We start from the raw sequence: 27680 nt of genomic DNA, 5'->3' as shown, positions 1-27680 counted from the left end.
TGTTGTTTTTTGTTTATTGTGCCTCCCAAAAATCAGAATAGAAAGTGATCAAAAAATGTCACATGCCCAAAAATGGTACCAATAAAAATATCAACTTGTCCCATAGAAAACAAGCCCTTACATGACTTTGTTGGTCAAAATAAGGAAAAATTATAGCTTTCAAAATATGGTGATGCAAAAACTAGTCTTTGCAAAAAAAAAAAAAAGTTTTTTTTAGTGCGTGAAAAATCATAAAAACCCAATATAAATCTGGTATCGCTGTAATTGCACCGACCCGAAGAAAAAAGTCGTCTAATCACTTATACCGCATGAGGAACGGCGCAAAAAATAAATAAAACCAATTCTTCACCTGCTACTGATTTGTTCATTCTGCGTCCCAAAGATCGCAGTAAGGCTCGGCTCACATTTATCCTGCACTCTGCACCGAGCGCTTACACCGGGGTTTCTGTGTAAATCTCTGAAATACGTGATTCAGATGGAAACCCCTGACGGAAGATTCCCTGTAATGAGGCAGATGGAGGCACTGGACGCCGTCTGGCCTATGATCCCACGATGTCCGTCTTTTTATTAGGCGTGCATAAAAGTGCTGTTGGCCACAGCTTTGTGAACCTCTGAAAAAAAGGACACCGCTAAAACAGAGGCCAGACAGAGTCCAGAGTAACTCTGCTGCCTCATAGTGAATGGATCCTTCGGGATAGGGTTGTAGTTAAGGTTAGGGTTATGATTTTTTCAATAGTAAAGAAAAAAAAAATGATGACGATATGGTGACTAGTGTTGGGCGTAAGTGCTCGCTACTTCAGTTTGCATCGGATACTTGGGTGACATGCTCGAGCCCCCGCCCTGCATGTTTCGCAGCTGTTATACAGCAAAAAAAAAAAACATGCAAGGATTGCCTGCCATGCACGAGCAATCCCCGCATGTTTTTTTTTTTTGAGTGTCTACCAACCGTAAATATGCGGGACGGGGACTCGAGCATGTCACTCGAGCACCCGCAATACATGGTGCATACCTGAGTACCCGATGCAAACTCAAGTAACGAGCACTTGCGTTCAAAACTAATGACAACATATTCAATGTTATGACCTAATGTTATCAAATTCTGTGTCGTACCTCTAGATTCAAAATGTTCACTATACCCCTTGATAAAATCCTTGATGGGTGTACTTTCCAAAATGATGTCACTTGTGGGGGGGGCTTCCACTGTTTAGGCACATCAGGGGCTCTCCAAATGCAACATGGCGTCCGCTCTTGATTCCAGCCAATTTTGCAATCACAAAGTCACACAGTGCTCCTTCCCTTCTGAACCCTGCCGTGCGCCCAAACGGTCACAGGTGTGTCAGATGTAACAGACCGTCGTTCTGCAGCGGGTTGCAGACCGTCGTTCTACAGAAGCCTTCTTAAATCTGTCTTACTTTAGGACCCAGCGGCTACCTCCCTCCTGGTCTGATTGACACCCTGGCCTGGGTGTTTAAATACTTTCAGTTTGCGGCAGGGAGGTGCCGGTGATATTCATATGTTCCCTTGTGAAGGCTTAGAGCTATTGCAGTCGGCTTACTTCCTCTCTGGTGCTTTGGAGGACGTTTGGTGTAATCTCTCTGAAGTCTGCTGAAGCCAAGTTTCTCCCCCCCCTGTGTTTGTCTCCCTTGTTGTCTTTAGTTTGTAGTGGGGACTGACCAGTGCAAATCCCCCCCCTTCTCTATCCAATGCCTAGCTCTAGGGATATACAGGGCTTAGGTTTCCTGTTCGGCGATTGGTGAGGAACCACTATAGGGACAGTAGGAGAGACAGGGTGATAGTAGATCAGCCTAGGGGTCTCCATCCCCCTTTCCCTACTGTCTGGGCTCCCTTCCCCTCATCCCTGCATGTTGCACTTTGTCTTACCTACACTGTGCGTGACACAAACAGTGGTTTTTCCCCACAAATGGGGTAACCGCTTACGCACGAGAAATTGCACAACAAATGGTATGAGGCAATTTCTCGTTACCCTTATGAAAATGTACAACTGGGGTCCAAAAAACATTTTTGTGGGAAAAATGTGAAAATTTTAATTTTACGGCTCAATGTTATGAACTTCTGTCCTGGGGGTTCAAGGTGCTCACCACACATCTAGATAAGTTCCCTGAGGGGTCTAGTTTCCAAAATGGTGGGGGGGTTTCCACTGTTTAGGCACATCAGGGGTTCCCCAAACGCGACATGGCGTCCGCTATTTATTGAAGCAAATTTTACATTCAAAAAGTCAAATGGCGCTCCTTCCCATCCGAGCCCTGCCATGCGCCCAAAGTGTTTTTTCCCCACATATGGGGTATCAGCGTGCTCAGGAGAAATTGCACAACAAATTTTGGGGTACATTTTTTCCTGTTACCCTTGCAGAAATAAAAAGATTTTGGTCTAAAGTAAAATTTTTGTGAAAAAATGTTAAATGTTCGTTGTTTTCTTCCACATTCCAAAAATTCCTGTAAAGCACCTGAAGGGTTAATAAACTTCTTGAATGTGGTTTTGAGCACCTTAAGGAGTGTAGTTTTTAGAATGGTGTCACTTTTGGGTATTTTCTGTCATAAAGGCCCCTCAAAGTCACAAATATGATGTAATCCCTAAAAAAAAAAATTATTTTGTAAATTTTGTTGGAAAAATGTGAAATCGCTGGTCAACTTTTAACCCTTATAACTTGCAAGCAAAAAAAAAAATTGGGTTCCAAAATTGTGCTGATGTAAATTAGACATGTGGGAAATGTTATTTAGTAATTATTTTGTGTGACATAATCTCTCTGATTTATGGGCATGAAAACTCAAAGTATGAAAATTGCGACATTTTCAAAATTTTCACCAAATTTCTGATTTTTTCACAAATAAACACAAGTCATATCAAATTAATGACCCCCCCCACCACCACCACCATCATGGAGCACAATATGTCACGAAAAAAACCATTTCAGAATCAGTGGGATCCGTTAAAGCGTTCCAGAGTTATTACCTCATAAAGTGACCGTGGTCAGGATTGTAAAAATTGGCCTGGTCATTAAAGTGCAAACCACTTTTGGGGGCAAAGGGGTTAAGTGATAAATCCTTAACAGTTCGTAAACAATAGAACTTACTTTGACAAGTGACACATCCCTGAATTCTATGTTTCAGTCTCCATCTCCTGTGGTCTTCAGTTTACATAGCAAAAACCAGCTGACAGATTCCCTTTAAAGGGAACCTGACAGCTGATACATGCTACCTGATCCACAGGTAGCATGGATCAGACAGTGGCTGGATGATTTTAGCCAGGTATACTTAACTTTGAAATGCTGCAGCGTTTCAGAGAAAATAGAATTAGATTTACCGGTAATTCGGTTTCTAATAACCCACCACAACAGCACCAAAGGAGGATGTCACCCCACCCCAATAGGGACAGGAAACACAAAGAGGTTAAATAGCCCCTCCCTCATCCTCCCTCCAGTGTTTTATAAAGGACCACACAAGTATGGATGCTTCAAATTATATTTATTTGAATTAAATGATTGGCTAACTAAGCCTGGGAGGGAATTACCAGTGCTGTCGTGGTGGGTTATTAGAAACCGAATTACCAGTAAGTCTAATTCTATTTTCTCCAATAACCCCCCACGACAGCACCAAAGGAGGAGTACCTAAGACTCATGTTTAGGGAGGGACAATGGCCTGAAGCACTTTCTGCCCAAAGGCCAAGTCTTTAATGGACATTAAATTAAGTTTGTAATGCTTGGTGAAGGTATGGACCGAGGACCATGTAGCTGCTCTACATATCTGCTCGAGGGAAGCGCTAGCCTTTTCGGCCCAGGAGACGGACAAGGCTCTAGTAGAGTGTGCTTTCAGTTTCTCTGGTGGTGAGAGATTCTGGATTTGATATGATTCCACAATTGCTTTCTTGATCCAAGTAGCGATGGTAACCTTTGAGACCTTCTTCCCTCTGTTCTGACCAGATGGTGGAATAAAGAGGTTCTGATCCTTCCTCCAGGCCTCTGTCTTTTGGAGGTACTGAAGAACAACCCGCCTTACGTCCAAAGTATGGAATTCTTCTTCCCTTTTATTTTTTGGGTTTTGACAAAAGGAAGGCAGAATTATCTCCTGAGATCTATGAAAGTCTGAGACTACCTTTGGCAAGAAAGATGGGTCCAGTTGTAGAATAATCCTATCATCCAGGATTCTCAGATATGGGTCATTCACCGAAAAGGTCTGGATTTCTCCCACTCTCCTGGCAGTGGTAATCGCTACTAGAAATGTTGTTTTCCAGGTTAATTTATCCAGCTCTATTGAGGCCAAAGGTTCAAACGGTGGTAGTGTCAGACCTTTAAGGACGACATTAAGATCCCAGGAGGGAACGTGGTTGATTATTCTGGGACGCAGACGAGTAGCTGCTGTCATGAACATTTTTACCCATCGGTGTTCGGCTAGGCTCTGGTCAAAATGGATACTTAGCGCCACGATCTGAACCTTGAGGGTGCTGGGTTTAAGGCCTTTTTCCAGCCCCTCTTGTAGAAAATCCAAGATCTGGGTCATGTCAGGATGCCGAAGATCTGGTACATTTGGTTTATACCATGTTAGGAAGGTCTTCCATATCTTGCTGTATATGGAGTTTGTGATTTGTTTCCTACTTTTTTGTAGGGTATGAATTACTCAGTCTGAGAGTCCTTTTGCCTTCAGAATTGTGAACTCAGAAGCCAGGCTGCTAGATGGAGGTTCTCTGGATCTGGATGGAGTATTGGATCCTGATGGAGAAGGTTTTTGATTGCTGGCAAAATGAGAGGTCCTTCTATGCTTAAACTGTTCAGTGCACAGAACCAGCTCCTTTTGGGCCAAAGTGGGGCTATCAAAATTATTTTGACCTCTTCGGTCCTTACTTTCTGTAAGGTACTGGGTAGCAAAGGAATTGGGGGAAAAGCGTAAGCCAGATGGAAACGCCACGGGTGAGCGAATGCATCTATCCCCAGGCATACGTCGTCTGAATCTAGGGAGAAGTATTTTTCTGCCTTGGTGTTCTGGCGTCTTGCAAAGAGGTCCACCTCCGGATGACCACATTGTCTGGTCAGCATGTGGAAAATATCTGAGTCCAGCTCCCATTCCCCCGGATGGATATTCCTTCTGCTCAGAAAATCGGCCTGAATATTGTCTGAGCCTTTTATGTGCAGACCTGATGAGGAACGAAGAGGTCTTTCCGCCCAGAAGAATATTCTTGCTGAGATACTTTTTAGATTCTCGTATCTTGTACTCCCTTGATGGGACAGGTGAACTACGGTAGTCATGTTGTCTGAATAGACTTTTACGTGTTTGCCCGTAATGATTGGAGCCGACATTTTGAGTGCCTCCTCCACTGCCTTTAACTCACGGAAGTTGGAGGATCTCTTGCTGCTGGTCTCTTCTGTCCAGATCCCTTGGAAAGGGGTTTGAGGAACAACAGCTCCCCATCCTGTCTTGCTGGCGTCTACCGTGACTGTTATCAGAGGGAACTGAGACCATGGAACCCCTGTTCCTAGGTTTCTTGGGCTGAGCCACCATAACAGGGATGTTTTCACACAATGAGGGATCATGATCTTCCTGCTTAGGGAGTCTGGGGATCCATCCCACTGTGCAAGAATATGGGTTTGCAATACCCTGGTGTGAGCCTGAGCCCAGGCTATGGATTGGATGCAGGCTGTCATGGAGCCGAGGGTTGACATGGCAAACCTTAGGGACACCCTGTTCAGGGTCTTCAGATTAGATATCTTGGATCTCAAAAGTATCTGTTTGTCCTTTGGTAGGAAGGAGGTTTGTCTGGCGGAGTCTAGTAGAACACACAGGAAAGTTTTTTCTGTGGCAGGGACCAGGTTTGACTTTTGATGATTTATCAACCACCCTAGGGTGGTCACGATTTGGATTGTTCTCTGCAGATCTTCCTGGAGTGCTTCCACCGAGGGACCTACTAGTAAGAAGTCGTTGAGGTAGGCGAATGATGCAGATTTTTTCTTTTCTGATTGAAGCCACTACCTCTGACATAATTTTGGTAAATATTCTCGGTGCGGAGGATATCCCGAACGGCAATACGTTGAATTGAAAATGTAACGTTTGATCCTCTTGAACCACCGCAAACCTTAGAAATTTCCGGTATGTTGGATGTATAGGGACGTGATAGTATGCGTCCTGTAAGTCGATGGTTGCCATCATATATCCTTGTCCTATCAAGGGAACTGATCTGATGGACTCTATTTTGAATCTTCTGTAGATGATGTATTGGTTTAGGGGTTTCAGATTTATTATTATTCTGTAGGTGCCGTTTGGTTTCCTTATCATAAACAGGCGTGAATAGTGGCCTGTGTGTCTTTCTGTTTTTGGGACCGGTGAAATAGCCCCCAAGGATAGTAGGTTTTTTAGGCCGGACATCAGTGCGGTCTTTAATCTCGGGGAGGTTAGACCCAATAGGGACAGGAAAAACACTGGAGGGAGGATGAGGGAGGGGCTATTTAACCTCTGTGTTTCTTGTCCCTATTAATGTGGGGTGACATCCTCCTTTGGTGCTGTCATGGGGTGTTATTGGAGAAACACAGTTTAATAACCACAAGGGACTGAGCCCCACAAGAGACTAGTCGGACAGGCAGGACCCCGGTGGCTTCTCTCCAAACACCCCCCCCTGGAGTGACTAGTCTTTCTCTGTATGTATTGGGAGAAACTTCTGACTCAAGGGGAATGAGCAGAGAGCAACCTGCCGGGACTAGTCTCCTATGAGACACAGTCCCCGGGGGTTGTTAAACTATGTTTTTTCTCAAACTCCCCAGCATTTCAGAGTTAAACTTACCTGGGTGAGATCGTACAGCCAGTGTCTGATACATGCTGCCTTTGGATCAGGCAGCATGTATCAGCTGTCAGGTTCCCTTTAACCATGCCTGTGATCAAGGCTGCCACCAGGAATTTCAGGGCCCCATATTAGCAAAATTTTCGGGCCCCTTTGAGACTTCACCCCCACCTAAAAAATATATAAATTAATTAGAACCTGTACTCTATCCCCCAATTCATTACCAGTCACACGCCATCATCCTCAATGCCCCCTTTCCCAATTCATTATATTTACATGCCCCCCTCTGCCCCAATTCATTTTATCATATGCTCAGCCCGCTCCTCAGTCCCCAGTTCATCATATGCTCTGCCCGCTCCCCAGTCCTCAGTTCATCATATGCTCTGCCCGCTCCCCAGTCCCCAGTTCATCATATGCTCTGCCCGCTCCCCAGTCCTCAGTTCATCATATGCTCTGCCTGCTCCCCAGTCCTCAGTTCATCATATGCTCTGCCCGCTCCCCAGTCCTCAGTTCATCATATGCTCTGCCCGCTCCCCAGTCCTCAGTTCATCATATGCTCTGCCCGCTCCCCAGTCCTCAGTTCATCATATGCTCTGCCCGCTCCCCAGTTCATCATATGCTCTGCCCGCTCCCCAGTTCATCATATGCTCTGCCCGCTCCCCAGTTCATCATATGCTCTGCCCGCTCCCCAGTTCATCATATGCTCTGCCCGCTCCCCAGTTCATCATATGCTCTGCCCGCTCCCCAGTTCATCATATGCTCTGCCCGCTCCCCAGTCCCCAGTTCATCATATGCTCTGCCCGCTCCCCAGTTCATCATATGCTCCCCCCCCCCTCAAGACCATTTAATTAATTCTATAAAAATAAAAAAAGTTTTCATACTTACCTCTCATACAATCCCTGCAGCTCCACTTCTGGACTGACATGCTGGCGCTCGATGCCGGCGAGTATGTGATGACATTATCAATCACGTAGCGTCGACTCCAGCGCTTCACAGAAGAGTCGGAGGGACTCCCTTGGAGCTGCACGTGAGAGCTCCGAGGCAGAAGCTCCCTGCGCCGAGACATTTCAAATTGAATTATGAAAGTAGTGAAGAAAATTGTGAAGTAACATACAGAGTAAAATATATTATATTTTTTGATAGATACGGTTTAAAATTAAAAAAGTGCCCTATTGATTAAAAGCTATTTCAGTCTTCTTTAAAAGGAGTTTTCTTGACAAAGACAAACAGTGTTATCTTGATTTTATCTTTCACTTACTGCTATGGCACAAACATTACAATATACTCCATAAGCCTCTGTTCTTACAATAAGAAAAACTTCTATGTTGAAGCCTTTTTTCAACTAGATGCATTTGTGTCTAGTTGAAGCAGGTAAGGATATGTATGGGAAAAGGAAGCACGTTATAGATAGTTTGTGCACCTCCTTTTTCCCATATCGCCATCTAATCTATTGCATGTACCACTCACATCCACCTCCCTCCCGTAGACCAAACGTCTGCTTTCCTGGCAACCCCACTTCACACAGCAAGTGAGGGGCTCCGGCAGATCTACACCGGCACTGCAAGTGCCTGTACTCACTACCTTCACTCTGGATCAGAGCTTTAGTTTAGTATTGGTGCAAAAAAAAGAGCACATTATTTCTGCCTCACATACCTACATAATGTCTTTTCATATTCCTTTCCTCCCCTCTTCCTCCATTTCCTATATGGGGAATCCATCCTTTTTACTTTTGTTTTTTTCCTGGCCTGTAGTAGGTTTGTCCCAATATCTATTTAATATTTTTATATATTGAACATCTAGATGTGACTTGTTGACTCGAGACTCTGTGATTTCCAGTTTTGAGTGGTATAAAACATACACATATATACACACACATATACATTTATACACATATAATACACATATATTATCACTCACAGAGCATTTTACATATATTTAAGTATATTATTGTTTAATATCACCTATAATCTGTACAATGTGGTTGCATAATTATGTACACCCTTAGGCCACGGCCCCACTATCAGTATTTGGTCAGTATTCGGTCAGTATTTTTTCTCAGGAGTGGGAGCCAAAACCAGGTGAGGAACAATCAGAGAAAAGGTATAATAGAAACAAGTCACCCATTCTGCATTTATCACACACTCCTGGTTTTGTCTCACACTCCTGAGAAAAAATACTGACAGAATACTGACCAAATACTGATAGTGGGGCCGAGGCCTTAAACGAATACTATGTTGGGGTACTGTTTGAATATATGACAACATTCAGTATTTTTGGGTAGTAGTCTATCAGCATGGTACATCTAGAATTGGCAATCTTTGCCCACAATTACTTGCAATGGCGCTACAAATCTATGAGATTGCGAGGGCATCTCCTGTGTACAACCCTCTTCAGGTTAACACAAAGATTTACAATTGGATTCAGGTCTGAGCTCTGGCTGGTCTATATCAAACCTTTGCTTTTTTTCTGGCGAAGCCATTCTTTTGTTGCTTTGGAGGTATGCTTAGGGTCGTTGTTGTGCTAAAAGGTGGAAGTAATCTTCAGCTTTTTAGTAGAGGTCTGAAGGTTTTGTTGCAAAATTGACCGATATTTGGAACTCTTAATAATCCTCTCCACCAAGACTAAAGCCCCATTTCCAGCTGCCAAAAAACATCCCCAAAGTATAATGCTGCCTCCACCATTCTTCAATGTGGGTATGCTGTTCTTCTGGTGATGTGCAGTGTTGGCTTTGCGCCAAACACACCTTTGGGAATTATGGCTGAAAAGTTCAACTTTGGTATCATCAGACCATAACACATTCTCCCGTGTTTTTGGCACACTTGATGTAGGTTTTGTAAAAATATTGGCAAGCTTGGATGTTTTTCTTTTTTAAGAAAGGCTTCCATCTTGCCACCCTACCCCACAGCCCATACACATTAAGAATACAGTTGAATGTTGTCACTTGCAGTACAAAACTAGTGCTTCCCAGAAATTCCTGTAGCTCCTTTAATGTAGCCTCCTGGCAACCTTCGGACCAATTTACTTCACTTTCATCAATTTGTGAGGGATGACCAGTTCTATGTAATGTCACTGTTGTGACAAATTTAAGCCTCCTTTTGATGACCATCTTCACACTGTTCCATAGCATAGCTAATGCCTTTTTTTTTTTTTGTGACCTTCTCCTGACTGATAACTTTTCACATTGAGATCCCTTTGCTGTGTTGTAAGCTGTTTACAGACCATGGCTTTTGCTGTAAAATGCAACTAAGAAAATGTCAGGAAAGTCCTACTGGAACAGCTAAACTTTATATGGGGTTAATAAGAATCACTGTAAATGATGGCAGCTGGGTACTGACCGCTATTAACCAAACATTAGTTTAAATGTGATTGGCCAATTCTGAACACAACCACATCCCCAATTATAAGAGGGTATTTACAATTATGCAACGCATTATTTTAGTTTTGTTATTTTTATTTAGCCCTTCAAAAATAATTTCAGTTTGTTTCTCAATGGATTTGTACAGATTTTGCGCGACACCAAAGGTGGAAAAAGTTCTGAAATGATTTATTTTTGTACAATTTTTTTTAAAAGGCTTTGTCTGCCATTTTAACAGGAGTGTGTAGACTTTTTATATCCACTGTATACCTACCTATATGCATCAATGTCATATGCTCATTTTATCATGCTAGCATGAAACTACTGAATGTTCAGTGAAGTCTACTGCATTGAACTTAGGGGTCCGATCCCAGTCTACTGGAAGCTCCAACTGCCCCAGGATGGAGGGCACTCCAACCATATCTAGACTATAGTGATGGAAGATAGCCATCAGCCTTGGCTTATCTTAGAACTTTGATAGTCTTCCAATGCTAAAGTAGATACTTATTTTCTAACGTTTCAGCACTCCTGCTATCCAACTCGCAATGCAATACTTAAGACAACTGCATGTACAAATGACAATATTAAAAAATGAAGAATAGGATTTAATTTCTTACTTTGGCAGATATCTTGTAACTGTGATTATCTTATCTTTGAATGTCACCTTATGAAACGTCCGTCCCATACTAAGCCAGTATTGATTTTCTTCTTCTGGGCGGTTTCGTGATACCAAGCCTGTCAAAGACAAAAATGAAAATAAAACTGAGCTGTGTGTGTCTAAAGACAATTTGCATCTGATACAAATTCAAAATATCCGTACCTCGTCTATAGAGCGGGCTGCTGCTGAGTGGGGGTTGAGCAGTGGAGGTAGGTTTTGTTTGCTTTGGTTGAACAATGATTTGGTAACCCTGCATGAGCCGCTGGCATATAAATTCTTCAAACACCTGCTGTGCTGTCATTTGAGTACCTTCTTCATCACGTCTACTGGACATGAAATAATTAAATGTTACCTTCTTACTGTAGTTTATGCTACTTACAAAAGTGGCAGCCCTCTACAATGTCTAAAAAACCAAACACTACTGTATGGCTGAACATCAAAATTACCATAATTAGGGGTTGTCTAGTTAAAAAAAAAAAAAAAAAAGTTCTGAAATGGTACATCATGATACTGTTCTGCAGCTCTTCAGACATTAGTGTCGTGTCCCCCCACTGGTCTGCTCGTATCAACGTCCGATGGGGGGGGGGGAGTCATGTGAGCACTGCGGCCAATCATTATATGCTGCAGTATTCACAGTTTGTCTAAACACTGATTGGCTGCAGTGGTCATGCGAGGAGTCCATAGTGTGGGAGGGGAGTATATATATATTTTTTTCTTCTCATCTCACTGGGCTCATAAATAAGGGATTGCCCAGTAGTGAAAAGCCCTCTTCTTGGTTGTGTTTGATACAGGCCAGCATTAGTGTTCTGTGTGAAGGGGGCTGGCTTACTGGATAATTTCAGTCGCTAAGTCAGTCCACTTTTTAGTATTGCTGATGCATAAACAAAGAAGGGGGATGGGTTTGATATTAAAATATCCAGTTAGAAAGTCCCCATCAAGCACAGCGCTGACGATGGGTCAACACCAAAAATGCTGTCCTGTGTCAACCACAAGTCAAGTGGAAATGCCAGAACCTGACACAAGAACAGATATCTGCTGATCAGCAACTTCTTTGATGATTGATGTGTGTTGGTAAGTTGTATACCTTACCGTTTTAAGCACATTGTAAGATATACTTTTTCTAACTGGATAAACTCTTTAAACTAGAAGACCTTCTCTATCTTACATTCTCACCTGTCCAAATCAGCCTCTGGTAGCAAGTCATAGCAGCCTTCTGTATAATCATTCTGCAGGCTCTGCCTGTCCGGGAAGTAGTCTGTGGTGAGTGGCAAGCAGGCAGGGGTAGTAAGGGACTTCCAATCCACCCCAACTGTGCAGCAGAAGCCAGGCACTATGGGGGGAGCAGACAGCATCAAAACTGCCCAGAGATCGTATTGTGAATGTGGAAAGATGAAGGAGGACCATAGACATGAAGGAGGTGTAAGGGACAGAAGGTGGTGAAAAGAAAGAGGATGGGAACAACAAAAGATGGAAGTATATGAAAGGCAATAGTGTGCAGATGGTAAAATATATGACATGAAGAAGTAAAACAGGGCGGGTGAAACAAAATGAAAAAATTAATTGTGATAGAAGTAAAAGGGAAACGTTTTTGTGTAACAGGGAAAGAAAAGAAGTAGGTAAGCAAATAGTGTTATGGAATAATGAATATGAATGAATCGGTGAGAAAATGTGTTCAACCGGAGAAATTCGGAGGGAGAGCCACAACCAACAGGGGAGAAAAGGAAAAGAGAAAGAGAGATCAGGTTAACAATGCCATGCTTCAGCTTCACCTCTTCCCATCATGCATTGGGAATACTTGGCACCTGATTAAAACCACCAACTGAAAATTATGTGCCGCCACTGAAATAATATCATAAAAATAGTACTTCTGACTGCAAAAAGTCAGAAAGAAGCATGCAAGCGGAGAGAGTAGGACATGTGCACAGACAGCTTAGTACAGAAAGGCAGGTGAGAACGATACAATTTGTGATACAACTGGTACAGATCTACGAGTACATCTGTAGTTACCATTCCAACCCTGAGGAGAGGTCATGTTCATATAGAGCTACTCCACAGAAGTACTACAATCACTTATGCACAGCAATCCAAGTCACTGAGGAGCATTGCTCTGACCAAACATAATTGCTACTAGATACATTATAAGACACACAAAATAATCAGACTTAAGTGACTGATGAGCTGGAAAATAATTGTCATTGCATATTGGACTAGTAATTAGCTCAGAGCGTACAGCAGCAATTAACGTTAATGGGCATTATGCATGGGAACACAGGTAATTAGACACCCTTCCAGTCACATGGTAAATGATGTCCTCCTCACTCACTAGGTCCGTGACTGCAGAGCAGGCTCTCATCAGGAGACTCCTTCTCTTTAAGGTTAGTAGCTGTAGTAAGAGAATAGGAAAAGAGTAAACACCAAAAGTTACGAACACGCTTGGTATTCATGGTATTAATTTAGGTTCTGTTGTCACCTGTACTATAGATCTTTCGCCCATTCACTGTACTTCCAGAGAATTCCTCAGTGCTTCCACAGGAGCTGGCATCCAATGCAGTGCGTGGTCCTCCATGTCTGCAGACAATGGACAGGCATTAAGGGGGTTTTCAAACGTTAACTTTTTTTTTTTTTTTAGTCCTTAGGCATGCTCTGTGAAAAAAAAAAATAAAAATCAGCGGTCGCGTGACCTGTCACATGACTAAATGACGTCATGGCAGGTCCTTTTACACAACCGCGAGACACCGGACGCATCGGAGAAGGAATCCGGTTGCATGGATTTATATAGTGCGACCAAGTTGTCAAGCACTTTTCCAAGTGATGCTAAAATCGCTTGGAAAAGCGTTTGATAATCCGCATGCGGAAATGCATGTGAACAACGCTTCACATCCGCTTCTATCTGGCAGGAAAAACGCATGTAAAATCCACATGCGTTTTTTCCTGCCAGGGAGAAGCGGAAAAAATATGCAGCATTCCTGCATCGTGGACACATAGCCTTATTTTTTTTATAAAATCAATAGTACACATGAAAATAGACACTTTGTAATATACCTTATCAGAGAAATCCACTTTCTATGCCAGGACTGAGCTTTCAGTCTCAAAATTCTCATTTCTTGAGATAAAATCTGTTTCTCGGGCGCTCCTTTGGGAGACACAGAAAACCATGCCACAAGGATGCTGATACTAAGAATTACAACCTTAAGAAAAAAAAAAAAAGTCTCCTGCTCAGCAGCAGGCTACAACCGCCTACTGGGAACCAAGTCAGTTGAGCTTAGTGTCACTTAAAAGGCAGACATGGTTCTAGAGCAAAGGTCTCAAACTCATGTGGATAAATGGGCCGCACATAGCAAAAATTTGAATATGAACGGCAGCGTTTTTTTTGCGAGACAAGATTTTTTTCAGTGATGCCATTTTTGTTCTATATGACTGATTATTCTGGACCATTTTGGATTTTTTTATGGTGTTTATCACATGCGTTATGGTACAAGTTCTCTTTTTACTTAAGACAACATTTTTGGTGGCAAAATATTTTTGAGTTTCCTTTTAAATTTCTAAAAACCTTGTCTTTTTTTTCCATGTCCCCCAAATAAACAATATTAGTGTAACAGTTAGCCCCACATAGTAATTCTGGGCCCAATCCTGTAATAATGGTCCTCATCTTGTCGTCATGTCCCCATCCTAGTCCCCTTCTTACAGGAATGTAACATTCCCATCCTGGTCCCAAAATTGTAGTAATGTCCCCATCTTCCAGTAATGTCTCTTTCCTAATCCCCATCTTATAGAAATGTACATATCCTACTCCCCTTTATGTAACCATGTGACCATCCTGGTCCCATCTTGTAGTAATTTCGCCCATCTTGGTCCTCTTCTTGTAATAATGACCCCAATATTTTTCAAATACACAAAAAAAAAAAAAAAAAAACTTCTCAGGTATTGCGATGCAGAGAGCTGGTCTTTCCGATGCAATACACTTCTCAGCAGATGCCCATGCAGCTGAAGCCAAGCGCTGTCCCCTGACTCCCTGGGCATGATAGTCTCAGGGGCACAGGGGCAGCACAATAGAGCCTCGGGGGCCGCATGCGCCCCGGCGGGCCATGTATTTGAGACCCCTGTTCTAGAGTCTCCAGACCGGATTCTGGCAATGGTATATTTTTAGGCTTTATTTTTTAATTTTCTCCAATAATCTTTTGTCTCCTCACATAGGGTAATAAGGGGGATGGGCCGCTCGGTTTTCCCAACCCAAAAAACGGAAAACACAGTTCTGTCAGGAGTCCGACTATATCCTCACTAGTCTGGATGGCAGGAAATTTTCTTTTCCTAACGCAGTCCGTGTTCAGTTACCGGTACAGATGGTCCTTGCCCTTAGTCTACTGCCCACCTCGCCCAGCCCCCCCAGAGCCAGGCGTGTTGCATGGAGTGAAGACAGAGCCAAAAATAATCTTTTCCATATATGATGAACCATAGCTGGATCAAAACTTTTTAGAACAGGTAAGTGGATCTTCTCACTGTATTCAGCTAGCGCCTTACCCATCTTCCGAGGCACTCGTTCCCAGTTTTCTTACTTCTGCATCAGTCAGTGGTCCAAGTGGCAGAGTCCTTCATCTCAGTCTCAATTTCTCTCCAAGAATCCAAGACCGCAATCAGGATCACGCTCTTCCTCCCCAGAGGCTCGGTCACCTCAGATATCAGATTACAATTATGATTCAGACTCCTATCTGGATTCAGATCAGGTTCCAAAGCCGAGATACATGGTTGACAGTCTTGTCTGTGCTGTACACTAGTCCCGCAATATTAAAGAAGTGGCTTCCACACCCCCTGCAGACTCTGTATCCTTCAGGATGTCCAGGATTCATCAAATGCTTTTCTGATCACTCTGAGTTCATTAATGTACTGGGCAAAGAGTGGGCTCAACCCAAAAAGCATTCTTATAGACGTAAATATATGGAAATTGTGTTTCTTTTTCCTGCAGACCTTGATGCCAACTAGTCCTCCTCATCCTTAGAGGACACTCCAGTTTCCAGTCTATCGAGGAACAGGTTCCTACTACTCCCTGATACAGCGTCTCTAAAGAACCCCCAAAGACCAACAAGTGGAATCCATGGCCAAGTCCGCATTTGAATCTGCAGGATAGGCCCTGTGTTCAGCCTTCACGGCTACCCAGGTTGCCAAAGCATCACAGCCTGGGCAAAACACCTGCGTCAAGGCATAATATCAGAGTTGCGATCATCTGAGCTAGCAGACCTCGCACATCAGATTGCCTACATGGATAAGTTACCTCTGTTCTACCTCTTAAAGCAGCCAGCTGTTCTGCTTACGCTTCAAACAATATTGTAGCTATCCGCCGTATCCTCTGGCTCAAGGTGTGAAATTTTGACCATGAATGATGACCATGTCCCTCACAAGTCTTCCTTTCTGTGGCTCTCGTATTTTTGCAAAGTTGGACACAAGTTGAAAGAGCACTCAGCTCCCACGAGACCTACTTGATCTTAGTCCAATCGAAAGCCTCATCAGTTTTGCTCCTTTTGTCAGTTTGAGTCTATCCGCCAAGAAAGACCTTCTGTCCCTCAAAAAAAAAGAAGATACTATCCTTCAAGCAGATTTTTCTTTTCCTGGTGTCAGCGCAAGCAGACTACCAAGTCATCACGAAACAGAAGCAACAAATTTTTCTCTGCATGAAGGGGCGGCACCACCCGGGATCCCTCTTTGGGTGGGTGGCCATCTCCTCCTGTTCCAAGACATGTGGCTTCCCGTAGTCCACAACGCCTGGGTTAGAGAAATAGTTTCCTCTGGATAAAAGATAGAAAAAATAATCTTGTAGGGGAGTGGAGAAATCTATCCCGCCCTCCTCAGACTTGCTTTTTGGTGACAGTTTCTTTCCAAACCATTTCCTGTCTTGTCCAGTCAGGTATTATTGTTGTGGCTCCTACCCAAAAATGGTTCAAAGGTTTTTATATTCAAAAATTTTTATCATCCCCAAGAAGGACAGTTCAGTCTGTTCCAGTCTGGACCTAAAATTGCTGAAAAAACCCTCCACTCTGTTGTTGCCTCCATGGAACTAGAAGAATTTCCTTCTTCGATGGACATTCAGGTTGCCATTTCCACATTACCATTTTTGCAGTGCATCAGAAGTTCTTCTGCTTTGCTGTTAATCAGATTTAGATTCCGTGTGAGAAAAAAAATAAGATGCCATATGGACCATCTGTATGGCATAAGATTTTGACAGATACATTGCAATTCTGTAAGATGGGAAACTGTAAATGGTCCTGTAAAAGATTACATAGCTGCTGAGTAAAAAAATGGATTCCAAGTGAGAAAAAAAATCTTCCCACTTTTCTGGATGAAAATCAGACCAGTATTGTATACGCTCATGTGACCTCAGTCCAACTCTGAGAACCTACAGAGTCTGCAGCTCATACTGGACACGCTATCTCGCTTCGGATGGATCGTCAAAGTGTCTGATCCAGGCTCAGTGCATCATCTTCCGGGGGAATGCTTTTCAATACTTTTCATGTGAAAGTTTTCCTTTCAGAGAACAAGATAGCGGCTTTGCAATCCAGCATATCAATCTCTGAATCCCATTCCTCTCCGCTTCTGCGTGAGCGTTCTAGGCAAGATGGTGGCCATCAAGGCGATCCCATTTTCTCAGTTCTACAAAAGGCCACTGCTGTTGGGTCTGCTCTGCCATTGGGACAAGTCTGTCCTCTCCCTGGATCACCCGATTCTTCTTCCCCCTCGGATCAGACAGTCTCTCTGATCTGGTAACGGGACTCTCCCCTCATACTTCTCGATAATTCCTTCCTTCCTATTCATTGGCAGTCTGTGACGACGAATGCTAATGCTCTCAGGTGGGGAGCAGTCTTTTGGAAGTTTACAGTACAGGGTCACGAAGCCCTTCTTCCCATATGGTGAGGACGCAGGAGAGGTTTTATTCTGACCCTTTACCATGTCAAGGTGGTTTTGCATCCGGTACCTTCGTTCATTGTCAAAGTGGTTTCTTCTTTCCACCTTAAAAAGGAGATCGTTCAGCCATCACCGTCTTTCTCCCTCTAATGCGAATGGAGAAATCCTTACAATGTTTGGATGTGGTCAGAGCTGTGAGTCACCACCTGTTGGTAAATGCCTACTTTAGGCATTCTGAGTCAGTTTATCATTCCAGAAGGACAAATTGCAGAGGTCTCACTGCCTCTAATAAGACCATTGCTAGCTGGATTCAGTCTTCCATTATGGAAGCTTATAAAGCTAAGAAAGCACCCCCGCTGAGGTTCAAGGCTCATTCCACTTGGGCAGTGGGGGCTTCCTGGCTGTTCAACGCCAGATATCAACCTTGCAGCTTTGTAAAGGCTTCGACTTGATCTTCCATTCACACCTTCTCAAAGGTCTAAATGGTTCCCACTTTTTCCTTCGCTGATGCAAGTCTGGACAGAAAGGTGGTACAAGCAGCAGATACTCGTGTTACCTCCTGAGGGATTTGTCTTACACATTTATACATATTTCCCACCCTTGGGACTGCTTTCAGACATCCCATGGTTTCCCTGTTTCCTGTCAACGAAGCAATCGAAAAAAGAGGATTTTGGGACTCACCATAAAATCCCTTACTTGTAGCTTTCATTGAGGGACACAGCACCCACCCCTTTTGTCATGTTGCCCTGTTGCGCAGGTGTGTGTGTATTTGTAGTATTTTCTGCTTCTCCTCCTGCTTTTTTAACTAACTGAATAGCTTGGATGCCAGCAAGCTGGGGTAGCCTGCTGAGAATGAGCTGCCTTTTTTTTATATATTTTTTTTTTTAATGGTTTAAATTTTTAGTTTCAGCCTCCTGATGGCAGCAGAGTACACCTATGGTTTCCTGTGTCCCCCCCCCCCCATGAAGGCTACGAGAAAGGGATTTTACAGTAAGTCCAAAAATGCTCTTATTTTGTGAATACAGACGTTCCCATAACTGAGATAGGAGATGACAGTTGCTACTATTAGAGTTCTATGGAACTTGTATTAGAATGTCTGTGTCTACCTCACGCTCCCCCCCCCCCCCTCAGCATATTCATTTTAAAAGCACTAACTTACCTATCTCAATAAGGTGTGAAGCAGTCTTCACGGAGTACAGATTTTAACCGTAAATTGAGAGTGAAAGATCGATCCAGGAGTATACTGAAGCACATTACAAAATTGCTTGTTTTCATGTATACTATTGATTTATGAAATAAAAATTAAAATGACGGTTACTCTAAAGTTTATATTTCATAAGTTAAGAACTAGGTTGAGAAAAAAAAGTGCATAGATAAGTAAAAGGTGAAAAAGTTAGAAGAGTTGTAGTGTTTAGAATAGGGATATTACAAGCAATTTCCAGTTCTAGAAAACCATTTTAATTTTTTTTCCTGGCTCAATGAAACAGATCACAGCAAAAATATACAAGATGGTAAATGTGGGTAAAAAGTATGGACATACACCAGTGAGTTAAACATAAATTAAATAGGTCCTGAGATTAAATATTAAGCTGATGTGAAGGAATCATCGACCAATTTCTTGGAAATTTAGTAAAGCTTGAGATCCAGTTATACTACACTTTTTTGGGAGGAATTTAAAACTTTAAGACTGATTTGATTATATAAAATCTATGACTTAAATTGCCTTAAGCTCCTGAAAGATACCCAAATGGAGAGCCAAAACCTGAATGGCGTGACTACATATGGTCCAAACTTTGATAGCGAATGCTTTCTACTACTTAATCTACAACTACATTCTGAACAGTAGAACAATGTACCACAATTCCAGTCTGCTAAATCTTTCTGAAGGTCTTTTGCAGTTAAGTGGGGGTTCTGATTTGCCTCTCTAGCAAACCTTTTCTTGACCTCCACTGTTCCTGTTAACTGCCATTTCTTAATTACATTTTAAACTGAGGAAAGGGCTACTTGAAAATCGCTTTGCCATCTTCTTATTGCCTTTTCTTGCTTTGTGGGCCTTCAACATTTTCATTTTCAGAGCGCTAGGCAGATGCTAAAGAACCCATGGCTGCTGTTTTTTAGCACTAGGTTAGAGGAGGCTGGGTTTTTATAAAGCTCGGAAATTTGATTCCCCTGGCGTTGCCTAACGATGATAGTGAACCAGCCATAACGCTAACAAGCTAAGTAAGGACTGAAACCTTGGTCAAAGTAATCTGAGCACACAAATCTCCAAGGGTGCCCAAACTTTTGCATCTGCCCATTTCCCTTTTTGGAATTTTTAAAATGTAAAAAAATTACAATATGTTTTGTTTTATTTTTGTTGCCTAACATAGAAAGGAAATGTGTCATCTTTAACTTGAGGCCTTTTAATCTTCAACTTGACTAACTGTTCACCATAACAGTAATTTTGACCATTGGTGCCCAAACTTTTACATGCCACTGTAAGTGACAAGGCTAGAATCATTCTTTGGTGCTTTTCTTGTTCATCGTTTCAAATCTAATGAGAAATCTCTTTTGGAAGACCGCTAGGATGTGGGGGTCACTCAAGAGCATGCTTTCCCACTGCTTACATAGTTAACCCTACTGTTCTGTTCGGTCAAAATGACCAAATTTGATATTTTTTTAAATATTCATTATGCGGTTCTGAATTTGTGGTTAAATGACTTCTCCTCATGTGAGGGGTTCTTACTATGGGTATTTTTTTTTGTTTGTTTACTTTTTGCTCCTTGTTTTTTTTTACACTTGTATTGTTCGGACAAAAATGACAGATAGCCTTTTATACTAATCTCCAGCCATTTTTTGAGTAAAATAAAGGAGTTATAATCTAATTTTTGACTATATATTGCATCTACTACTATTAATTTATCTAGGTCCTTTTGGTCTGTGCAAATTTAGACATGCATACATTTTCAAATTACGATACAGCAGATGGATTCGCTTACAGTATAGTTATGTGCAAAATGTTTTCTCTGTATCTTATCTACCCTGCTGTTCATATAGAAATAGTTCAATTCAACATTTCACATTGTAAATGAAGAGATTTTCTTATTTTCCTTGTGTTAGCTGGTTCTATTACTGTGTAATGCTGACCTGAAAAGAGCACTAATAAAAATCAAGGCATGCGAGTAGTTTTGGATTTGACACGGACGCCAAGGACAAAATGTTACACGTGACAATTTTTTCGCATCATACCAACTGGGGCAGATGTTGCTGAAAAGAAAAATGACCATGCTGGGTACTGTTAGAAAAATAACCCAGAACTGCGCAAGGTATCCTCAGTAAGAGACGTTTATTGTTCTAGGTTTTATTTTACTAAGGATACAACAGTAGTTTCTTACGTTCCAAAAAAACACAAACCGGTAATTCTGATGAGCACAATGCACCATGATAGTGCAATCAGTAATCGAGACGACAAAGCCGGACATGATTTTACATTACAATGCAACAAAAGGGGCAGTTGATACTGTAGATCAACTCATAGGCACTTAGAACATTCTTGATATGTCGGCATACAATGCATTCGTGTTATTGTGTGAAATACACCCAAATAAACCAAAATAAACTATATAAAATAATTTTTATAGAGGAGTTGGGAAAATCACTGGTTAGCCCATATATCGAAGAAAGAAAAGTAACACCTAGAGATGATGGAGTGGCAGCCATTGTCCACAGGATCTAACAGCAGGCTAAAGAAAGTGAACCAACGGCTTCCACCGGCACTGCTACGACGATACCCACGGTCTCCACCAGCAACGAAACCAGCCTAAAAAGGAAACGATGCGCCTTCTGTCCAACATCAAGTAAATCACAAAACAAATGTGATATGTTGCAGTTGTGCAAAGTGCTTATGCCAAAGACACACCAAGGTTACTTACCGGTAGCCGGTTTTTCCTTAACCCATGACAGCACACCTTGAGAGAGGGAGCCGTCCCATCAAGGACAGGAAACAGTCTGAAATAAAAGGGCGGTACCTCTCCCTCGATTCAGTTGTTTACAGAGCATTGAGAGGACCTCCTAAAAAGATTAGACATATAACCAACACCTAAAATATATATATAAACACCCCAAACAATGCACACCAGGGTGTGAGAAACAGAAAAAAAGGGGTGTGGGGGGGGGGGGGGGGGGGGGGACTACAGGTGCTGTCATGAGTTCAGGAAAAACCGGCTACCGGTAAGTAACCTTGGTGTTTTCCCCTCACCCATGACAGCACACCTTGGGAGAATTTTGGAGAACTATGAGCACCCTAGGGAGGGATCACCGCCTGAAGTACCCTTCTCCCAAAGGTAAGGTCAGAGGAGGACAGATCCAACCGATAGTGTTTAAAGAAGGTGGATGGTGTAGACCAAGTAGCAGCTCTACATATCTGATCGATTGAGGAGTCTGCACTCTCCGCCCAGGAGGTTGCTACGGCTCTCGTTGAATGAGCCTTGACATTATCCGGGGCCGGAACTCCTGTGGACGTATATGCTAAACAAATGGCCTCCCTAAGCCACCTAGAAATGGTACCCTTGGACACCCCGTGACCTTTCCTACTCCCCTGAAAGGCCAGGAACAAGGAATGGTCCTTCCTCCATACACTAGTCATGTTAATGTACTGTAGTAGGGATCTTCTAACATCTAGGCTATGGAATCTAACTTCCCCGGGGTTTTTCAGATTACTGCAAAACGAGGGTAGTACAATCTCCTGGTTACAGTGGAATCTAGATACCACCTTGGGAAGGTATGCTGGATCTGGACGCAAGGTGACCCTATCATCATAAATTTGTGTGTAGGGAGGATTAACCGAAAGGGCCTGCAGGTCACCCACCCTACGAGCGGACGTTAAGGACACTAAGAGGATGGTCTTAAGGGTGAGGATCTTTGGAGAGACGTCCTGTAGGGGCTCGAACGGGTCACTGGCAAGTGCGTTCAAGACCAAATTCAGGTCCCAGGAAGGAACTCTAAGGGACCGAACCGGTCTGGCTCTGGCACAGGACTTGATAAATCTAGAGACCCACCTGTTCCCAGCCAAGTTACAATTATAGAGCACCCCCAAGGCTGACACCTTTACTTTAAGAGTCCCCATGGCTATACCCAGGTCACGCCCCTTTTGCAGAAACTCCAGGACCTTGATTTGAGGCTTGTCTGATAACGGGGTATCTATAAAATCTAGGAATTTCCCCCAGACGCTGTTATAAATTTTAGTCGTTATTGGCTTCCTACTACCCAGCAAGTTAGAGACTAACCCTGGTGAAAACCCCTTGTTACTTAGTAGTGACCTCTCAAATTCCACACCGCAAGATGGAATCCTCTGGCTTGGGCGTGGAATACTGGTCCCTGAATGAGAAGGTCCGGCCTCTCTGGTAGAACCCAGGGATCTGAAACCGACATTAGTCGAAGCAGGGAGTACCAAGTCCTCTTGGGCCAAAATGGGTCTATAAGAATTACCCTTGCGCGATCCTCCTGAATCTTCCTCACCACTGTTGGAACCATTACTAACGGGGGAAAGACATAGGCCTTCCTGAACTTCCAAGGAATCTGGAGGGCATCTACCGCATGGGGATTTTCTGCTGGGTTTAAGTAACAGACTCTGTCTACCTTCCTGTTTGTGCAATTATGGGGACAACCAGACATAGATCTGTTCGCCAAAAGAGCAATCTGTTGGAAGACTCCCGGGTTTATGCTCCACTCCCCCTGTCTTAGGGTGTGACAGCTGAGAAAATCTGCCCTTACGTTTTCCACCCGCCTTATGTGAAGAGCACTGAGGGATGGGAGGTGTTGCTCTGCCAGGTGTAGGATTCTATCAGCCATCAGGGAGCGTGACCTTGTTCCTCCCTGGTGATTTACATAGGCCACTGTTGTCCGGTTGTCGGACCTGACCTGGACATGGTGACCCTGAATGTGAGGAAGGAAACCTATCAGGGATTTCTCCACTGCCCAAAGTTCTTTTAAGTTTGAGATGTATGCCCAGTGACCCTGTACTGAGCGCTCTGCTAGATGATCCCCCATCCGGAGCCGCTCGCATCGGTTGTAATCATCCGATCTACTGGACTGGACCACTGCACGCCTGAGGTCAGATTTTTCCTGTCTGTCCACCATGAAAGGGAATTTACAGCTTCTAGGGAGAGCGAGAACGCCCATTGAAGGACCTCTGCGCTGACAGGACCTCCCACTGAAGAAGTCTCATATGCCCTTGAGCCCATCTGACTGCTGGGAGACAAGCCGTCAGAGCCCAGGAGGGACACTGCTTATCTTAGGGACATCACTGGAGACCGCATGGTTTTCAAGACTAAAATAGATTATTTTGCGGACCTTGTCTTCTGGGAGAAAGCAGGCTTGGAGACGAGAATCCAGGATTAGACCTAGGAAGACCTGAGTCCTTGAGGGGGTTAATTTTGACTTTTGGGTATTTACCAACCACCCTAGCTGTTGCAACACTGCCGTGACCTCTAGACGCTGACTAGAGCAGTGGACTTCTGATTTTCCTATTACCAAAAAGTCATCCAAATAGGGAACAATCACTACGTTTTTGATTCGTAGAAAGGCTGTTACTTCCGCTATTAATTTCATGAATATTCTCGGGGCTATGCAGAGGTCGAAGGGTAGGGCAGTAAACTGAAAATGCCTCAGCTCTTTCTGAATGAACAGGGCTACTCGCAGATATTTCTGGTAGTCTGGATGAATTGGGAAGTGATAATGTGTGTCCTTCAAGTCTATTACTGCCATAAAGCAATTGTGGTGCAAGAGCTTCACGGCCGAGCTCACCGACTCCATCTTGAAAGTCTGGTTCTCTATCAACTGGTTTAGACTCCTGAGGTTGATGATGGTCCTTAAGGACCCATTAGGGTTTTTTTTTTATCATGAACAGAGGGGAATAGAATCCCTTCCTTCTCTGTGGTATCGGAACTTCGAGAAGGACCAGTTTCTCTACTAGCCCTAATATTTCTGACTCCAGGGCTATCTGTTCTTCCTGGACCTTCCTCTTGGGGGTAATCATACAGGTCCGGCGAGGAATTTGGCTGAACCGTATTTTCAGGCCACCACTCACAACATTCAGAATCAAGGGGTTTGATGTAATGCCTTTCCAAGCTGAAATAAAGTGGGAAAGCCTCCCCCCTACCTCAGGCCTGGCGTCATTGGGAAGACTTTTTTGTATTGGAGGACGGTCCTTCAAACAGATCGCCTGACTCCTTCTTGGATTTGGACACCTATCTTCTCCTGTCTCCCGGAGGGCGACCCTGATTAAATTTTCTCCTCTGAAAACTAAACATTTTGAGTCCCCTGAAAATCCTGGGAACCCTTTGTTCCTATCGCCAGCCTTCTCTAAGAGGTCATCCAGCTTCTGGCCAAACAGGAGTCTGCCGTCACACGGGAGGGAACATAATTTATGTTTGGATTGTAGGTCGCCTGGATAACTCTTGAGCCACAAGGCCCGTCTGGCAGCATTAGATAGACTTGCTGATCTAGCCGAGAGTCTAAGAGTCCGCTGAAGAGTCTGCCAGGAAGGCCGACGCTGCCTGCATTAGGGGCATATTTGAAAGGATTCTATCCCTAGAGATCTTTTTATCCCTAAGTTGGTCTTCCAATTGTTGGAGCCACACCATGAGAGACCTTGCCACACAGGTGCCAGCTACCGCAACTTTCAGGACTCCTGCTGCAGCTTCCCAAGTGTGACGTAGAAAGGAGTCAGCCTTTTTATCAAGGGCATCCTTTAGGACGCCTGAATCCTCCAAGTGTAGGGAAGATTTTTTGGATGACCTGGCTACAGTCCCGTCAACTTCTCCTCAAAGGGGTACCTTCTTTTAGCGAAGGAGGGTAAGGCCTCTGATCTCTCTGGTTTCTTCCACTCTCGATCAATGAGGCCCTGAATTTTAGTGTTTACTGGGAAGGAGCGTCTCTTTTTTTCTCCAAGACCCGCAAACATAACGTCTTCCCGAGATTTGGATGCTTTCTTCTCCCCCAGACCCATAGTTGATCTGACTGCTCTGACCAGTTTGTCCGTACCCTCAATGGGGAAGCAGGGTCTACCGTTATCCGATGAGGAAAAGGATGATGAATCACTCAGCCATAGATCATCGGACTGGGAGTAATCAGAGTTGGAGGAGACATCTCTATGCGATCTTTTCTTCCCTCTAAACAACCCCTTCAGAACCCCTGAACCTCTGCGTGGACTATGGATTTCAGATTGGATGCGAAATCCAGAGAATTTTCTGCTATAGTTTTATTAATGCAGTTCGGGCAAAGCGTCTTTTGCCAATCTATGGGAAGGGAAGTTTGGCATAGGGCACAAATCCTGTGCTTTTGCCTGGCGCTACTCTTCTTAGGCTCCTACAGAAGGAAGCACATAAGAGACTTCCCATTACTAAAAAGGTGACATTAACGAAGATCACTCACGCCTGAAGTCACAAACGGGTACCAGATTCGGAGGCTGTAGCGGAACATGCGAGGATTCCTTTCTGGATGGTCCAGAGGTATTTGATACCTTACTCCTGCGGCTGCCCATATGAGAGGCATCCATCTGCCTCTTCCGTTGCTGAGGTGGGGGATTTAGCTGCTGCTCTTGACTATCCTGGTCAGCCATCCTGCAGAAGCGCGCCACGCTCTCAGGATAACCCCCCTCCCCCCATAATATAGGGCCATCCAGAACCTCCTTCGGTTCAAGGGCCCTCCCCCTCCTTCCCAGGCCAAGGCTCCAAACAAAAAACCGGCCAGGGAGCGCTTTACAGGGCGCCGCCATCTTGGATCGGGTGCCACTCCCTGACGTCACCCGGCACGCCTCTCCCAGCGTGCCCCGCGCCGTGATGTCAGGCGCGTCATACCAGGAAGTTGCCGCTCCGGAACGCGGCCGACAGAAGCGGCAGGGGGAGGACGGCACAGCGGTCTAAGGGAAGCCGGAGCCTGCCTCACCGAGTGCGTCCTCTCAGATGCAGGACCCAAGGGAGCTGCGGACGGCGCTTCTGGAGGCTGGAACTCTGTGCACAGGCCAGTGCCCGCTCTTCCACACCGGAACAGACCCAGGTAAGTCTTTTTTTTTTCCCCAGACAGGTTCCCATCAAGGACAGGAAACCAACTGGAGCGAGGGAGAGATACCGCCCTTTTATTTCAGACAGTTTCCTGTCCTTGATGGGGCGGATCCCTCTCTCAAGGTGTGCTGTCATGGGTGAGGGGAAAATGTAAATTATACTTGTGATGAATGCAAACAGTAAATTTACCATTTTATATAGAAAAAAACTGAACTTTTTTTTATTTATTTTTTTGAAAAAAATATTTACATACAGTTTGATGTTATTAGTTATAGTTTACAGTTATATATAAAGAATATTTTTTATGTGCAAATGTGCAATATGCATGAATATGGCAATAAGGCCATGTAACATTTTTTGATACAAAAAAAAATAAAAAGTTTTTGATTTCATTTTTCATTTGTTTATGAACAACCATGTTCACATACAGCATAATAATGCAACAGGTATTCAAATAAAACATTTAAATTAGCTAAAAATCAAGACTTTAATAAGTCTGGTCAAAAATGACCGGAACATTATAAGTGTATAGTAGATCTGAACAGAACAGCAGGGTTAATGATGCTTAAGGCACAATTTTTGGAGGGTTTCCGGCAAAAATTCCACATGTTCATGCGGGATGCTAAGGATATGTGCACACATTCAGTATTTGCAGAAGAAAAATCTGCTACAATACTGGAGTGTTGACAGGAAAAACACTTTGTAAACCACGCATGTTTTTGATGCTTTTATTTCCTATTCATTTGAATGGGTGAAAAATGCTGAAAGAATTAACATGCTGCAGATTTGAAACTGCGCCAAACCTGCAAGGAAAAAATAAGTAGCATGTGCATGAGATTTCAGAAATCTCACTCACTTTGCTGGTACAGTAAAATGCTGCATTTTTTCACAGCAAAAATATGGGGAAAAATGCAATGTGTGAACTTAACTTGAGTCTTACAATGCACATCAGACA

General features: G+C 43.5%; 1 protein-coding gene across 10 annotated transcripts in view; it reads right to left on the bottom strand.

Moving 5' to 3' along the window:
- DEPDC5 (DEP domain containing 5, GATOR1 subcomplex subunit) overlaps nt 1-27680 on the bottom strand; it is a 123781-nt gene that overhangs the window by 25644 nt on the left and 70457 nt on the right. For 6 of the 10 annotated variants that reach the window (XM_073673960.1, XM_073673923.1, XM_073673897.1 and 3 more), the window contains 5 exons: nt 13264-13361; nt 13117-13176; nt 11967-12150; nt 10956-11119; nt 10753-10870 (listed from right to left, as the gene is read on the bottom strand). In XM_073673960.1, the coding sequence (XP_073530061.1) occupies nt 10753-10870; nt 10956-11119; nt 11967-12150; nt 13117-13176; nt 13264-13361 (624 nt within the window). The remainder of the gene's footprint in view (nt 1-10752; nt 10871-10955; nt 11120-11966; nt 12151-13116; nt 13177-13263; nt 13362-27680) is intronic. The other 4 variants (XM_073673969.1, XM_073673978.1, XM_073673906.1 and 1 more) reach the window with 2 other exon arrangements.

Source organism: Phyllobates terribilis, unplaced genomic scaffold, assembly GCF_046119375.1.
Source record: "Phyllobates terribilis strain yellow unplaced genomic scaffold, ASM4611937v1 Scaffold_1__5_contigs__length_1240528914, whole genome shotgun sequence".
NCBI lineage: Eukaryota > Metazoa > Chordata > Amphibia > Anura > Dendrobatidae > Phyllobates > Phyllobates terribilis.
The sequence above is the reverse complement of the archived record's forward strand: the minus strand, read 5'-3'. Positions and strand labels throughout refer to the sequence as shown.